The sequence below is a fragment of the Orcinus orca genome, chromosome 8, assembly GCF_937001465.1.
Source record: "Orcinus orca chromosome 8, mOrcOrc1.1, whole genome shotgun sequence".
Classification (NCBI taxonomy): Eukaryota; Metazoa; Chordata; class Mammalia; order Artiodactyla; family Delphinidae; genus Orcinus; species Orcinus orca.
Window position 1 is genome coordinate 49331837 of NC_064566.1, and position 13443 is coordinate 49345279.

The following is a 13443-nucleotide window of genomic DNA, read 5'->3' on the forward strand; positions in this document are numbered from 1 at the left end:
CAATTAAAGCAATAAGTAGTCAAAATGAATGCCATTTTTATATTATGAACCACTAAAGGAGATTATTTTTATAAAGATAGATAGGAGCGGGGGGAAAGGAGAATAAAGAGATTAAAAAAAACACAAAGAGTGAAGGGAGACACACTTAACACAACAGACCCATAGGGTAAACAGAATATATAGCAAGGGAAAACCACCAAAAGGACAATTATAAAGGGGTATCTTGATGCGGATTATGCTTTACTAACCAAGGTCATGAGTTAAACCATCTTGGTTTCTGCCCCATATGTTGCTTAAGCACAGCAGAGGCCAACTTCTCAATCTGCACATCAAAGGCTCCTTCCCTCCTCCCCAGCCAAGAGGTCACCTACACTGCATGGACAAGGGTGACACAATCTCCTCATCCATGTCGTCCACATCGTCAGTCATGATGAAGTGGGCAGGGTTGGGGCGCGTACTACCCATCCAGCTGGGATCTATGTTGAGGGCAGCCACCAGGGAGTGGACACCAGGGTTATTGACAATCTGGAAGCCACAGAGGATCTCAATCTGTTGCCAGCGGTGCAGGCGTTCCCGCAGTGCTGCCGTCACCTCGCTCAGAGCTTGCCTGAAGAGGGATGAAAGGAAATGGCAGGCATGGGTGTGAGCCCCAACAGAAGTGAGGCTTCTTCTCAGAGGAGCAAGTTGGGGGGATATGTGTAAATAAGAAACACAGTTAAATCATAAACTTAAGAGCAAGGTGGGAAATAGCCAAGGGCTGCGGCACGAGACCAGAGCTGTACCTCTACCAGTGAAGAAGCAGAGTTAGGGCTGGAGGCCCTGGACAACCTCCGACTCTGAGGATGGGATGGACATCACCAGAGCTGGGCCACAGGTGCTACTTACTTAGCTGTTAAGATTTTGTGATCCACATCATCCAGGGAAGAGCTGTGGGCCACGTGGAAGGTGCCAAAGAGTGTGTTTCTCTTCTTTTTTATCTTCTCAGCCTGCAAAGATGAGGCCCTCAGCTTAAAAAGAGCAGGGATAGAGGCTGGAGAAGTGAGAAATGCTATTCTGTGACTGGTTCCCCCTCCTCCTAGCACAGCTTAGGCTGCACAAGAAGAAGGAAGACAAGAAGGGAAAGGAAAACAGAAGGCAACAGGAGAGAAAAGCGTAGGGGAAGAAAGAAAATAGAGGCAATGAGACAAGCAAAGGGATCCTGGCCCCAGGAGGATTCTGTCCCCATGTCAGTCTGGGGCCAGCAGAGACTTCCCTCTACCTGCCTCCACTTGCTTCATCTTTCCCAAAAGGCAGGTGGGAGTAGCCCCACACCCTCATTCCCTCCTCCAGAAGCCTGAAGACATTATTAGAAACTGTATTATCAGGAAAAGAAACAAAACCCAACACCAGGATGTCTCTGTGTCCAACAGGAGGGATATAGAGAGGCAGAGAGGAGGAAGAAAGGCAGGTGAAAGGAAGGTGGGGGGAGAGAAGAGGGCAGCAGGAAGGCAGGTCTCACCCCCTCCTTGGCCACCAGCAGCTGCTTCTCGGCATTTTGCTTCTTGATGTTGTAGTACTGTACCTCCACCTCGTGTGTCAGCTGCAGCCACTTCTGAAGGGCCTCTGGAGCATACCATGAGCTATGTGATTCCAGCTCCTTCTCTGCTTTCCTCAAGGCCTCCCGGACCTGTGTAGCCAAGAGGATGTGAGTCCTTACTACTACCAAGACCCTCTCCAATGCCTCTGTATGATACTTCAGAGTTCTTTTCTTCTATCTCACCTAAGCTTCACAACTCTCCCAAGAGGGAGAAGGGGCAAGGATTATTCTCTGTATTTTACATACAAGAAACCAAGCTTGGAGAAGGAAAGTAACCTCCTCAAGGTCACACAGTCAGTAGTGTCAACCAGAACTCAGATGGAGATTTATTTATTTATTTATCTATTTTTGCTGCCAGAGTAGAGCAATCTATTCTCACATACTGGTTGCCTCTCCTCATCATATAGCCAATCTCAGCAATCTTCCCTGCTCTCATAAGGTACAGGCTATCTCAATAAATCCTCTTCTTTCTGACAGTTGGGTCTGTTCCTGGACTCAAGACATCACAATGTGGCAGGAAAAGCATCTGGTTGGGAGTCTGGAAATATGATCTGGTCCCTGGTCTGTCACTCAACTGGCTGTGTGACCATGTGTTTCCTAAAGCAGACCTCAATCAGTGTAAGGCTTTCTCCCATGCAAATCCAAACTGTAAGCGAAGGGGTGATCTCAGGAGAGCGTGAGCTCCCCGTCATGAGAGGTATGTAAAGAGCTCATGTCTGAAAGACCTTCAAAATGATTGCTGATCCAGAAGGGGATTGGCCTGAATACTCTCCAAAGTCTCCTCCAGCCCAGAGACTTTATCTGTGATTCTCCCATTGAGATGGGTGGGTAGGCTGTAATGGGCACTCTCTACAAGGCAAGAAAACAACAAGCAAGCTTATACCTAACATGGGCACTGCCAACAGAGGCCAAGATATGGAAGGACCAATGTGTAAGCAGACACCTCCTCACTGACTTCTCAGCAAGGAGCATAAAATGAAGCAGATGGTCACAAAGCACTTAAGCATGAATCTGAGAGTATATACAGAATCCATTATATTCACTGAATTCCTTCTATCTCACCCAGCCTACCAGTATAAATGATCCCCAACTCCCCCATCTGAACACTGACTTTTAGCTGGTCAGAATCCCAGAGAAAAGAGATTGAGAGCAGTCTCATGCCCAACTTCAGCCACTGGGGAAGTATCCCATAGCAGGCCTGAGGTCCTCCCCTGAGCCTAATATAGACCGGGAGGGCCTTAGCTAAGGACAGAACACCTTCATTCCTCTGAAAGCCAATGACAAGATGAAGCATCAATTGGTTTTTGCTCCTTGAAAAGGAAACTATAAAATGGCCCACTCCTGGCTTTATAGATTTAAAATGAGGAACAGATACCTTAGAGGCTGGTACACCGAGTCTGGAAGTGTAGGATCAAGTTCTACATTAAAAGCAGTTTGATGTAGCTGCAAAACTTTGAAGCTATGAGGAGCAGGAGGACAAAGCGCTAACTTAAAAACCTCCAAGGAGGGCTTCCCTGGTGGCACAGTGGTTGAGGGTCCGCCTGCCGATGCAGGGGACACGGGTTCGTGCCCCGGTCTGGGAAGATCCCACATGCCGTGGAGCGGCTGGTCCTGTGAGCCGTGGCCGCTGAGCCCGCGTGTCTGGAGCCTGTGCTCCGCAACGGGAGAGGCCACAACAGTGAGAGGCCCGCGTACCGCAAAAAAAAAACCTCCAAGGGGCAGAAATGAATCTCTCATAGCCTTTCAGGGCTGAGGAGAAAGAAATCCACCAGATCTGAATAACAAGTCAGGAAGGGGCATACCTGAGAAACTGGGACAAATGAGCCTTAGACCAAGTCTTATTAAACTACAACCCAGTTCCAACATATGTCAGTCTCTCATTGGCTTGAGGCAATCAGAGCCTCACCCAACATACCTAACAGAACCCTATATCTGATGGAAGATTAAAAATCACCTGCAGCCTCTATTATTTTTTATGCACACTGTCCAGCATTTAATAAAAATAAATTACTAGACATGAGAAGAGGCAGGAAAATATAAGCAATAATCAAGAGAAAAAATAAGCAGTCCCATAAATGATCCAGATGTTAAGAGTTACCAGTCAAGGACTTTAAAACAACTATGATTGAAATGTTAAAGAAAATATGGGAAAAGATGGACAGGAAACATGAAAACATGGAGACTCTGGACAGGGAATGAGAACCTATAAAAGAGCATTCTAGAAAATGCCCTATGAAAGGGCATTCTAGAAAAATACATTATCCGAGAGTAGGATTCCACTGGATGGGCTAAATAGCACAATTCTCGGCAGAACACAGGATTAGGGAACTCAAAGACAGATCGATATAAAATAACCAAACCAAAGCACAGAGAGAAATAAAGAACAGAACTAAGCAAAATACACACTACAGAGAACGTGTATTCTGCAGTTGTTGGGTAAAATGCTCTATATACATCAATGAGGTGAAATTGATTGACCATGTTTAAATTTTTTATATCCTTACTGATATTTTTGGCTGCTTATTACTGAGAGATAGATGCTCAAATCTCTAACTTTGATTATGAATTTGTCTTTTTAGTTTTCTTAACTTTTGCTTTACATATGTATTTTAACTATATTATTAGGTGTACCAAATTAAGGGTTGTTATATATTACTGTTTAATTCACACATATCATAAGTGAAATGTCCATTTTTGTCTCTAGTAATACTTCTTTCTCTAAAGTCTACTTTGTCTGATATTAATATAGCTACAGCTGCTTTATTTTGCTTAGTGTTTATCCTAGTGTTCTCATCCTTTTACTTTTAACCATCTTGTATCCTTATTTGTAAAGCTTGCCTCTTGTAAACAGCATATAGTTGGGTTTTGTTTTTTATCCAGTCTGACACTTTGCCTTTCAATCGTTTTGTGTAGTCTGTTTACATCAACCAAGTCTCAGCACATTGGAAAGGACTAAACCCTATGGCACACACTGTTTGACCACAGCAAAATTAAACTGGAAATCAATGAGAAAGATAAATAGGAAAGTACCCAAGTGTTTGAAAATTAGGCAACACACTTCTAAATAACCACAGGCCAAATAAGAAATCACAATGGAAATTAGAAAATATTTTGAAGTGAATGATAATGAAAATATGAAATATCAAAACTTAGTAAATGCAGCTAAAGCAGTGCTGAGATGGGAATTTATAGCTCTAAATGCATGTGTTAGAAAAGATTAAAGGTTTAAAATCTATAACCTATTCTTCCATCTCAAGCAGCTAGAAAAATAAGAACAAGTTAAAAAAAAATTTAAGTGCAAGACTTCTACACTGAAAACTACAAAACATTGTTGAGAGAAATTTTTAGAGACCTAAATAGGTGACAGGATAACCAGTGCTCATGAATTAGAATAATTATTTGGTTAAAGTGTCAGTTTTCCCCCACATTAATCTATAGATTCAATGTAAAAACAAATAACAATCCCAGCAGAGCACACTGTAACGGAATGACAAGCCAACATGGAAATGCAAAGAACCTAGAATAGCCAAGGCCATCTGGCAGGAGGACAAAGCTGGAGAACCTAACACTGCCAGATATCAAGACTTGTTGTAAGACAATGTGGGATAAGGATAGACATATAGACCACAGAACAGCGTATCTACCTGGGAAAAAATCTTGATCTCCTATCTCATCTTATACATAAAAATTAGTTTGAAATAAGCCATATCCCTAAATGTGAAAAGTAAAACAATAAAGCTTCTAGAGGAAAATATCTTGGAGTTAGGAAAAGATTTCTTAAACAGGCCACAAAAAACATCAACCATTAAAAAAAAAAAGATTGAGTAATTGGTCTTCATTAAAGTCAAGAACGTCTGTTCATTAAAAGACAATATTAAAAGAGCAAAAAAGCAAGCCACAGTCTGGGAGAAAATATTTGCAATATGTATGTATATATATATAGACATGAAGACTTACATCCAGAATATATTTTAAAACTCTTACAAATCAATTAAGAAAAAATACAACCCAATTTTTTAAATTAGAAGAGATTCCCAAATAAAGTGGTCAATAAACTTATGGAAAGGTATTCAATATTATTGGTCAATAGGAAAATTAAAATTAAAATCACCATGAGATACCATTACATCCATATCAGAATGTATAAAATGAAAATGCCTAAAAATACCAAGGTTGTAGCTCAACTAGAACTCGCACACTATTGCTGGTGGCAGTATAGATTGGTACAACCATTTTGGAAAATAGTCAATTTCTGATAAAGTTAAATATATAAATGACCTACTGCATATCCAACAGAAATAAGTGATGCCCACCAAGGAGGTTCATAAACAATGTTATTGATAAACTGCAAAAAAAAAAAAAAAATCTGCAAACAACCCAAAAGTCTATCAACAGGAGAATGGATAAATAATTTACAGTATATTCATACAATGGATTAATACTCAGCAATGGAAATAAATCAGTTATCACTACATGAAACATGGATGACTCTCACAGGCACAATGTTGAGTGAAAGAAACGAAACACAAAAGAATACATACTGTATAATGCTATTTAGATGACGTTCAAAAAGCACGTGAAACTAATCTGGTTTAGAGATTAAGACTGTAGTTACCTTTTGGGTGGAATACTGACAGGGAGAAAGGGGAGGCAAAAGCGAGCCTTCTGAGTGCTTAAGAGAGTCTGTATCTTGATCTGGATGGTCGTTACACAAGTACATGCATATGTAAAAGTGTGCCAGCTGTATACTTATGATTTGTATACTTTATGTAAATACCTCAATTAAAAAGGAACAAAATAACTGTTACCACCTGTTATTCACTGTTCTTTGACAACTGCAGTGACCATTTTTTGCAACTTTCCCACTACTCTTAGCCAGACCTTTGGCCCCTGCCCTTTTACCCCACCCCCTCGGGGTGTCCAAGAATTCGCAGATTTCCCCTACCTGCTCCAACTCCTCCTCAGCATATTTTTGGCGGCTCCGTTCATTCTCAGTACCCTCCCGCAGCTCCTTCAGCCGCTGGGCTTCCTGCTTGGCAAGGCTGATCTCATCACGCAGCTTCTTCTCAAGGTGTACCTTCTCCACTTCCACTGTGCGGTGCTCCTCCTGAGCTTTGTGCAGCCTGGGGGGCGATGCGGGGAGCTGGAGAAGGCCAGGCAAGCAGGCGCCAGCCAACACGCCACGAGCCATGGCATCCAAGAGGAAAATGAGGGCTCCAGCACTCTGAACATATTCTCCCTACTCTGCTGCCTGCCTGGCTCTGAGGTAGCTCAGGGCCAACAGAAACCACGGTCACTACCATAATTCTTATGTGGGCCATCATTCTGCTGCCAGTAATAAAGGCTGTGAAGCTAGGTTCCTGGGTACCTGAATCCTTCCTTCTAAGGTGTCTCACATACTCAGATCGTAACAACTACTAATTTACAAGGTATTTCACATTTGTTCTCCCTGCAGATAATGATATATTGTATCATTATAAGCCTGGGACAGATACGGACATGAAGGCTTAGAGACAGGAATTAACTGCATGTAGAACTGAGACCAGAATTCCAATCTGTATGTCTTCAAATCCCACAGTTACTACCCTTATACCAAGGCATCTGGAAGGTGCAAAAAATGTAGAAAACCCTGCAAGCTAGACCAAAGACCCAGAGAAAGCCTGATGGTGAGATGTGACAGGGGTGGTGGTAGTGGGGGGGATTTAAGGAAGATGAGAGAGGAACTATTGAGCTGTACCTCTTGGACTCCTGAGTACCTGTTCCCAGCAGCACCGAAAAATGAAATTCATGCCAAAGGGGCTGGACAGGATTTGGGAGAGCCCCTGCTGCCCCCAGCCCTGAGTTCCCTTCCTAAGTATCTTCCATGGTGGGTAAGATCTCAAGGGCATCAGTTATAATGAAAATATGCCCTTGTACCCACCCACACATTCCCTCTGTTTACTGACAAAACCTCTCATCCATCCAACCAAGCTTCCTTCCTTCCTCCCTTCTTTCCGCCACATATCTATGTTCATTCATTCATCCATCCATTCATTCACCAAGTACTTTAAGGCATCTACTAAATGCCAAGCCCTGTGCTGAGCCCTAGGTATATTGAAATGAGTGAGAAAACTGTCTCTGCTGCTGAGGTACTCATAATCTAGTCCAATATAAACAAGTAAACAGATAGGTGCACACAGTGTGATAAGTTCTATGATAGAGAGATATACAAGGTGTTGGGTAGGCCCCAGGGATGGGGTGATCAACTCTGCCTGAAAGGAGTCAGGGAAGGTGAGGCCTGGGACTACACCCAGAAGAAAGAGTAACAGTTGGCTAGTCCCTCTGGAAGAGGGAAAGGACTTAGCCACTGTCAGGTCTTCCGATCTTAGTAGGAACCACCAAGTTACCGGGGAACCAGGATAAGAGGGGGAAAGGATGAGGAAGAAGACAAGTGATATATGGCTTTAGACTTGAGGTACAGAAGAGGAAGGATAGGCTACAGAACAAGTAGCGCCCACAGAGAAGGGCACTGACCACTGAGTTAATTAAGAAGGTGAAACAGAAGAGGCAGAAACAGAACTCAGCCTCTAAATAATCCCAAGTCCAGATGTGTCAGTGACTGAAGCCTCAACAGATGTGGTGACAAGTAAGGAGGGAAGAGGAAAAATGTCTAGGCTGCAAGCTTCCTGCTGACAAACTGCAGCCTTCTATCTACTTTGTTCCTGGAGTGAAAGGGAGTTGAACCTCCTTAAGGTATACAGCAGGTGGCGCTACATGCACAGCTAAAAACAAATCAGAGGCGCCATTTCCAGCCCCATCCCCTTCCCCTTGCTGAATGTCCTCCTTTATTGTATTCTTCCATGACCCCACTGCTTGAAATTACACCACTAGGGATTCGATTCTTCACTGAAATATTATCCTCTCCAGAAGCAGCCTCTTCTGAAAAGCCTGTGATATGCCTGTCTTCTCCATACAATAGGGAGCTCCTTTTAAAGTAGAATCAGAACTGACCCACTTTCATAACCCTAACAGGATCTAATAGAGATGAAGATCAATAAATACCACTGGGTACAGAAATGAGAAAATGAATATACAATCAAGCCTTGTCTCACTACATCTCCTCCACAGAAGACTGAGCACCCTGAAGGCAGCAATCAGTTACCATTACAAGCAAGAAAATCAGGCAGCCTGACTGCAAGCCCTGGCTCTAAGCAGCTGTACGACTATGGACAAGTCTGTTCCCTGGACTAGGCCTGTTTCTTCCTTTGTAAATGGGAATCAAAATTCCTGCCTGCCTCAAAGAATTATCTTGAAACCCAGTGAAATCCTAACTGGAATGCACATGTAGCATTACATTTATTCACCCAAAATATCAGGAACTCTGTAAAAAAGCTCTTTGGTGGCTGACAGTGTAGGCCTGCCAAAGTGAGGAGGGACAAGGAGGCACATGGGCTCTGGACACTGTCAGAGGAGGATATGTGTGTGCACAGGTGCAAGCCTGTCTTTGGGGAGTGTGTGCATTTGTTTCTCCAAGTGCCGCAGTGGTCATTTAGCTCTGGAGGCCGTGCGGAGCAGGGAGGGCTGGGAGCTTAGTTTTATCCCCAAACTTGGAATGTCTCCTGCCTAGATTCTTTGCCTTTGGAATGAAAACAGTACATGTTTTTCAGACAAATGAAGAACGGGGACTGCCCACATAGCAGCATTTAGCCCCCGTTTGGAAAAGGGCCCAGGAACAAGGGGGTCCAGCAAAGTAGCCAGGAATCGGCTCAAAGATAAAACTCCTCTTGCCTCCTAAAAGTCCAGCCCATGGAAATGAATCTGCTAAGCCTGCCTTTATTGAGGCAGCACCCTGTGGGTGTCGAAATTCCTAGCTTACTACTTACTGACACTCACCCTCTCTGAGGCTTCATTTCTTCAACTTGAAAATTGGGATAACAATACCTACCTAACAGGGTTGTGGTGATTAAAAACAATAATACATTTAAGTACTTAACAATACCTAGCTCTTAAGAAATCCTTTCCCCATCCCTCCAAAGAAAATTATATCTATCATTTTAAAATAACAGAAAAGAGCCAGACTTCTTCATTCCTTTTTACATGGATTCCTGCAAAGACTTCCCAACTGGAGCCCCTAGGCTGTTGGAATAATTTTCTAAAAGACAGTCCTGAAGTAGGCTTCTCCTTTTCTCAAAACCAAAACAAAGCAAAAAAGCCAAATACCTACATTGACTCTCTATTGCCTTTTGCATCCTGCTAAATTTCTCCATGTGAGTCTGTAGGTGCCAGGGATCTGGCCTCACTCTATACATTCAACCAGAACTACCAGGTTACATCTTTCCTACTCGTCTTTCAAGGCCACCTCCTCAGACTCCACATCCACTCATCTCCTACCTCTGTGCCCTTCCAGTCCTTGAAGCTCTCGTCCCATAAGCTGGCACTGAGTCACTGCTCCTTCTTAAGTGTGAGCTTTGTGGCCCCAGGAGCAGTGACTTCCTTACAATTCCCTGCACAGACCTGATTCCTAGACTTCAGGAAGTGTTGGGTTGGCCAAAAAGTTCGTTTGGTTTTTCTCTGTAAGATGGTTCCAGTAGCGCTTAGTTGTCTTTAACTTCATTAGAAACAATTTTGTTAGATTGTATTGTGACAGCTGTCATATCAGCATGCATTTAAAAAAAAACTTATCAAAATTGGTGAATTTTGGGGGCTTCTCTGGTGGCGCAGTGGTTGAGAGTCCGCCTGCCGATGCAGGGGACACGGGTTCGTGCCCCGGTCCGGGAAGATCCCACATGCCACGGAGCGGCTGGGCCCGTGAGCCATGGCCGCTGAGCCTGCGCGTCCGGAGCCTGTGCTCTGCAACAGGAGAGGCCGCAACAGTGAGAGGCCCGTGTACCGCAAAAAAAAAAAAAAACTGGTGAATTTTTGTGTAGCCATTTTAATATTGAAGATGGAAGAAAAAAACAACATTTTTCAGCTTATTAGGCTTTATTATTTCAAGAAAGATAAAAACACAAATGAAACACAGAAAAAGACTTGTGCAGTGTATGGAGAAGGTGCTGTGACTGATTGAACATGTCAAAAGTGGTTTGCGAAGTTTCGTGCTTGCTGGATGATGCTCCACGGTCAGGTAGGCCAGTTGAAGTTGATAGCAATAAAATCAAGACATTAGTTGAGAATAATCAACATTACACCACGCGGGAGATAGCCAACATACTCAAAATATCCAAATCAAATGTAGGAAATCATTTGCACCAGTTTGGTTATGTGAATCGCTTTGATGTTTGCGTTTCACATGAGTTAAGCAAAAAAACCTTCTTGACCATATTTCCACATGCGGTTCTCTACTTAAGTGTAACGAAAATGTTCTGTCTGTAAAACAAATTGTGACGGGCGATGAAAAGCGGATACTGTACAATAATGTGGAAGGGAAGAGATCGTGGGGGAAGTGAAATGAACCACCACCAACCACACCAAAGAACGGTCTTCATCCAAAGAAGGTGATGTTGTGTATATGGTAGGATTGGAAGGGAGTCCTCTATTACGAGCTTTTTCTGGAAAACCGAACGATTAATTCCAACAAGTATTGCTCCCAATTAGACCAAATGAAAGCAGCACTCGACGAAAAGCGTCTAGAATTATTCAACAGAAAATGCATAATCTTTGATCGGGATGACGCAAGACCGCATGTTTCTTTGATGACCAGGCAAAAACTGTTACAGCTTGGCTGGGAAGTTCTGATTCACCCGCCGTATTCACCAGATATTGCACCTTCGGATTTCCATTTATTTCGGTCTTTACAAAATTCTCTTAATGGAAAAAATTTCAATACCCTGAAAGACTGTAAAAGGCACCTGGAACGGTTCTTTGCTCAAAAAGATAAAAAGTTTTGGGGAGATGGAACTACGAAGCTGTCTGAAAAATGGCAGAAGGTAGTGGAACAAAACGGTGAATACACTGTTCAATAAAGTTCTTGGTGAAAATGAAAAATGTGTCTTTTATTTTTACTTTAAAAACCGAAGGAAACTTTTGGCCAACCAATACTTAGGTTGGCTGACTGACTGGCACCTTCTCTTCACAGCTAGATCTTCTACAATAGTTTCTAAGCCATGTTTTATTTAAACAGAATACCAGACTATCAGAGCTAGAAGGCCCTGGTATTCTCCTAGTTCAATGCCTTTACATTACTGATGAGGAAATAAGTCCTAGAAAGGAAAGGGATTTACCCAAAGTCATACAACAAGTGAGTCTCATGAGATTTAGATGCTGTACAAGAAAGCATGAAAGGTATTAGGAAGACAGATTTGTGAGGTTTCTTTGGGAAACAGTGAAGAACAGTTAATTATGTCTACTTCTATGGGAAGGGAAGCAGTCCAGAGGTGGGACGGAGGATAGAATGACCCCTAACTAGTCATCCAACCAGGGAAGCTCAAGACCTCTGACAGCTCCACACTTCTCCCTCTGAAGCTCCGAGGGAGAAAAGAGAGAAATAAGCTTCTGCCCTGGGGAGGAATACTTGCCTGTGCGAATGGAATGGCAGGAACCTAGGCTTGATGCAGGTTTGGAAGGATGACACAGCCTGGGCCTCTTCGTCATCGGCAGGGTCTCAGGAGCCAGACGGCCCACAGCGCAGATGGAAACTGGAGGCTCCCAAGAGATGGCAGCACCAGGGCCATGGGGAAGGGACAGGGCCTTACCTTTCCTGAAGGTCATGCAGACTCTGCTCAGCTCGGTGTAAGCCCTCCAGATCCTTCATCATCTTCTTCATGTGCTCCTTGGAGTAACGGTTCTGGATATAAGCAAACCAGCAGCCGCCCACACCAATAACGATAGACACCACAAGCATGAAGTCCTTGAGGTGATTATGGCGGGTCACTGCCAGAGAAGAAGGGTACAGTGAGTTGGGGTGCCCACTACACACTTAGCCCTGCAGACTCTGCTGCATCCCCTCCTCCACAAAGCCTTCCCGCTCAGGAGGAAGTCGTTTCTCTTCTTAGACACACACTGGCCACACTCTGGGCCATTTTCTCTACTAAGTCAAGGCCTAGTTTGGAAAGGATGAGAGGCCTTAGAGCAATACAGGAAGCTTACTGGATCATACTCTCCTAATACGCAGTGAAGAGAACTAGTGCCTTCTCAATACATCCCAGCCATTCTGGGCTGCGATGAGCCCATGTGCCCAGATGCAGTGGCTTCTACCCTACAGGGTAAGCAAGGCTACAGTGCTACACTAGGTAGAAGGGGATGGCTGGTAAGGGTACCAAGCAATGTCACTGGAGCCTGAGGACTGGCTGTGGGACTGAGATTATTGCAGGAGCTGGGTCTCCTGGACTACGAGGCTATTCTACGTACAAGGTACAAAGAACAGAGCAGGTAAAGGTCTGCAAGTCTCATCTACAGAGAGCATTTCTAGGCTGCGGCTCAGCCCAGAGACCAGGTAGAACAGGAGTAGCATCAAGAGATTGGTACACATTAAGACATGACATGTGCCAGGAAGAGAGAATACCTCCAGGGAAGGCCTGGCAGCAATCTGGTGAGGTGCGAGGGCCCTGGCCGCCAGCTGGGGTTCAAAGCAATGCTCAGTCTCCAGAGCAAAACCAAAAAGCTAGACAAGGAATAACATCAGAAGATAAGAGTAAAAACCACGTCCCAAGAACTGAGCCAGCCAGAAGAGGGGCAGTCCTGGAGCCTGAGATTGGTCCCGGTGTGCCAGACCTGGGCTCTCGGCCACAGCACAGGAGACTGAAAGAGACACCAGGAGGGAAAGAGGCTGCTCCTGTAGGCCCTGCCTGCATTGTACTCCACTTGAGATAGAGCAGCTATGGCTCAGAGGGGCCCCAGACGAGGGAAAAGAGGTAATGACGTCCTGTGCACAGTGCGTCACCTGGTGTTGG

At 44.1% G+C, this 13443-nt stretch overlaps 1 protein-coding gene across 7 annotated transcripts in view; it reads right to left on the reverse strand.

The window, feature by feature from the left end:
* The window catches only part of STIM1 (stromal interaction molecule 1), a 198575-nt gene that overhangs the window by 9254 nt on the left and 175878 nt on the right, over window positions 1–13443 (reverse strand). For all 7 annotated transcript variants that reach the window (XM_004279730.3, XM_033405567.2, XM_033405561.2 and 4 more), the window contains 5 exons: window positions 12247–12424; window positions 6522–6699; window positions 1499–1666; window positions 886–986; window positions 372–607 (listed from right to left, as the gene is read on the reverse strand). In XM_004279730.3, coding sequence (XP_004279778.1) covers window positions 372–607; window positions 886–986; window positions 1499–1666; window positions 6522–6699; window positions 12247–12424 — 861 coding nt within the window. The remainder of the gene's footprint in view (window positions 1–371; window positions 608–885; window positions 987–1498; window positions 1667–6521; window positions 6700–12246; window positions 12425–13443) is intronic.